The sequence below is a fragment of the Triticum dicoccoides genome, chromosome 5A, assembly GCF_002162155.2.
Source record: "Triticum dicoccoides isolate Atlit2015 ecotype Zavitan chromosome 5A, WEW_v2.0, whole genome shotgun sequence".
Taxonomy (NCBI): domain Eukaryota; kingdom Viridiplantae; phylum Streptophyta; class Magnoliopsida; order Poales; family Poaceae; genus Triticum; species Triticum dicoccoides.
In genome coordinates this window covers 570,997,609-571,000,692 of record NC_041388.1, presented here as the reverse complement: position 1 = coordinate 571,000,692, position 3,084 = coordinate 570,997,609, and the positions used below count along the sequence as shown (strand labels likewise).

Sequence of the window (3,084 nt, the reverse complement as noted above, 5' to 3'; positions counted from 1 at the left end):
CTCTCGTCGGTCGATCGATTCAGTTTACTCTGTACATTTCGAGGATGAAGGGTCCGATTTTAGAGTTTTTTGTTGGGTGTGCTCAAGATTCCGCTGAAAAAATCCTTAATTTAATCAAAATGTTGTTGCGTGATGGATGCTAAAATCTGCCTGGGATAAGTTTGTTTCACAACATATATGTATAAAGAATGCGTACTGCAAGTGAAAAAGAAAAAAATACTTCCAATGCTGCTAAGGTTTCCTAGAAAGGGGTTTTCAGGATTTGGGGGTGTTCATTGATAATTTCACCAGGAAAAAAATGTTTAATTTCATTCTTAGCTTTGTCGTGTGCCTGAAATAGAATTGCTTCGGGATATTTTGCTTGGAAGAACCGACTCACAACATATCAAGAGGCAGCAGGAAAACACTCTGTACATGTGTGTCAAACTAGTACGTAGTTCATACTGCAACTGAAGCTAGCTAGCTCTTATGGAGATTGAGAATTAGTAAAATGCTGCCTGCGTGTGAACCTCTTATGGAGACAATTACTATGCAGCTACACACCATGAGTCCACTCGTTATATCTTAATGTTCATCAAGACAATTTGGTAATTAACTCGTGTCATTTAATTTGTATGTTCCGGGCAGATGAGTCTTTGTTTTGTTTGTCCATATCCTCTGCTAGGGCATGCAATCTGAATTGTGTCTGCATTAACTGCAAATAGTGTGAAAATCAATGCGCACAAACACTGAAACCTATATCTGACTCTTAACCAAAGTGAATCTTTTGACAGTGCATACCGCGGGAGGTCACAAGCCAGCTGACAGATCTGATTCCCGACTCCGAGCCTATCAAACTTGAAACTCCTGATGGCCGCACGTACAGTGTCGAATTCGCCAAGTATGTCCTGATAATTCTTACGACTGGGTGGCGGGACTTTGTGGAAGCAAATCACATACAACAAGGTGACCCCATGCTGTTCGTCTATGGTGGGAATTCAACCTTTAAGGTTCACATATTCAATTCACCCGGCCGCAACAAGTTTTTGTCCTCTTCTGAACCACCTTGTGATCATCATGTGCCGAGTGGTAAAATGGATTAGTCTTCAAGTCCGGTATCTTCTCTATGTTTTGTGATAATTCTAACAATTTGCTTGATGTGCAGAACAAGTGGTGCCTCATCCTGAACATGTTGATAGCTCAGCCCACTTTGGCTATACCATGTTGCCCGGGAGCTTTGTAACCAAAGCACAAGATGATAAATTGCTAGAATGGGCTAATACCATCAAGTCTGGATTTCCTCTTTTTGTGGCAGCCATGGACGAGAGCAATGTCAGCTTGAACGACTGCCATGTTGTAAGTTGGATCATGTTTTTCCGAATCATTTCTTGGTTATGTAAGTTACTCACCTTGGTTGTCTCTTTTTTGGTACATGCAGTACATACCGTTGTGGCTCGTGGGGCAGTTCAAAGAGGAGGTGGTCAAGATTGTAGCCCCTGACAAGAGTACATACATTGTTGGAGCAAAGAAGCACAATGATGATCAAATCGTACTCCAATCTGGCTGGGATAGGTTTGTGACTGATCAGCGCATACAACAGAATGACTTCCTCATTTTCATAATTGAGGGGGGGACTCGCCTCAAAGTTCTCGTCCTTGACCCAAGCGGTAGTGAGAAAACTTTTGCCATGGGAAACTCTTCCAAAGTCCAAGAAAAGCCACCACTCCCACCTACAGTTACTAACCGGAGTTCTGAGGACAATGAAGTTGCTGACCTGAGTTCTGACGATGAAGTTATTGACCCGAGTTGTGACGATGATGAAGTTGTGGGAAAAGACACCACGGCGTCAAGGAGGGAGCAGCCGCTACGAAGTTGTCGTGCAAAAGCTGAAACGATGGCTTCAACATCCTGCCCTTCTACTAAATCAGGTCGTGGTATTATAATTACCCTGTGCATTTCTTTCCATTTGCCATATTTTAGACGATCGACTTTGTGGCTGTCATATGCTCACCACAAGAAAATATGGCATGTTTTTCAGGGCGCAAAGCTGGCAACTCTAATGAAGCCGGTTTAAAAGCTCCTATGCCCAACAAGTCATACATATTATCCGAAGGGGCGAGCCTAAGTAAGCAACAGGAGGAGAAAGTTAAGGAGAAGGTCCGGGCGATTGGATCTGATTTCCCTGTGTTTGTGAGGGTGATGACGGTGCACGGTGTCTGGAGGCCAATACAGCTGGTGAGTTGAGAACTTCGGATAGCACGTGCAGTATGCATAGTCCATTTCTCATCCAAAATCTCCCAAATTTAGAACCAGTTTGTCGCTGTCAGCCTGAGATTCGATGGCCATCTTGACGCACTTTTGTGTAAACAGAGATTCTGCGTGGAATATGGTTCAGCATGTCCTCTCCCGCTCCAACAAACACCTCTCCTACTTGGGATAGAGGGTAGCGATATGCAGTGGCCTAGCATGCTGGTGGTCAAAAAGTATAAGAAGGGGTGGTGGATTTCCTCGTTCTGGAGCGACCTTGTCTTGGAGGCCGGCATGGAGGCGGGAGACATCTGCCTCGTCGAACTGGCAGACAGGAGCAGCGAGAGGCTCAGGATGACGGTCCATCTGATCCGCAAGTCAGAAATGCAGCTCTAGTTAGTGTGTGTGCGGTCTGTAGTATGATGGCTTCAAACTCAGCTGATTATGCCTTCCCATGACCTGATGTTAAGCAAACTCTCTACCAAGTATGTAATGCAATCTGGGGAAACACTGAACCCTCCTTGACCCACATGTACTACTGCTGCTGCCTCTGCTGCTGCTGATTGTTTTTCTTGTTGTAGATGTAGACAGATTTTATGTTATTGCTGATTTCCGTTTCGGTAAGCCCCCTCTAAACACATCAACAGTTGTGATTACCCCATACCTCTTCATAATAAAGGGCACGATGGTCGTTTTCTGAAAGTATGTCGTCCGCATTAATATCTTAGATATACGGTCTGTGTACCAACGAGCGCGCCGTTACTACCACGCACAACTGGGCTGGCCCACCAGACGCTAGGCCACTTGCCATTCAAAGCAAGACATAAAGGCCTCGTTCGGTTTGGAGGATTTTTATAG

General features: G+C 44.7%; 1 protein-coding gene across 2 annotated transcripts in view; it reads left to right on the top strand.

Annotated features, from left to right (window-relative positions):
- LOC119302924 (B3 domain-containing protein Os03g0620400-like) overlaps nt 1–2,850 on the top strand; it is a 3,719-nt gene extending 869 nt beyond the window's left edge. The window contains exons 3-7 of one of the 2 annotated variants that reach the window (XM_037579978.1): nt 773–1,068; nt 1,145–1,335; nt 1,418–1,907; nt 2,018–2,214; nt 2,350–2,850. In XM_037579978.1, coding sequence (XP_037435875.1) covers nt 773–1,068; nt 1,145–1,335; nt 1,418–1,907; nt 2,018–2,214; nt 2,350–2,622 — 1,447 coding nt within the window. In that variant the 3' untranslated portion in view covers nt 2,623–2,850. Of the gene's footprint in view, nt 1–772; nt 1,069–1,144; nt 1,336–1,417; nt 1,911–2,017; nt 2,215–2,349 lie in introns of both variants that reach the window. The other variant, XM_037579977.1, reaches the window with a different exon arrangement.
- The last annotated feature ends 234 nt before the right edge of the window (nt 2,851–3,084 follow it).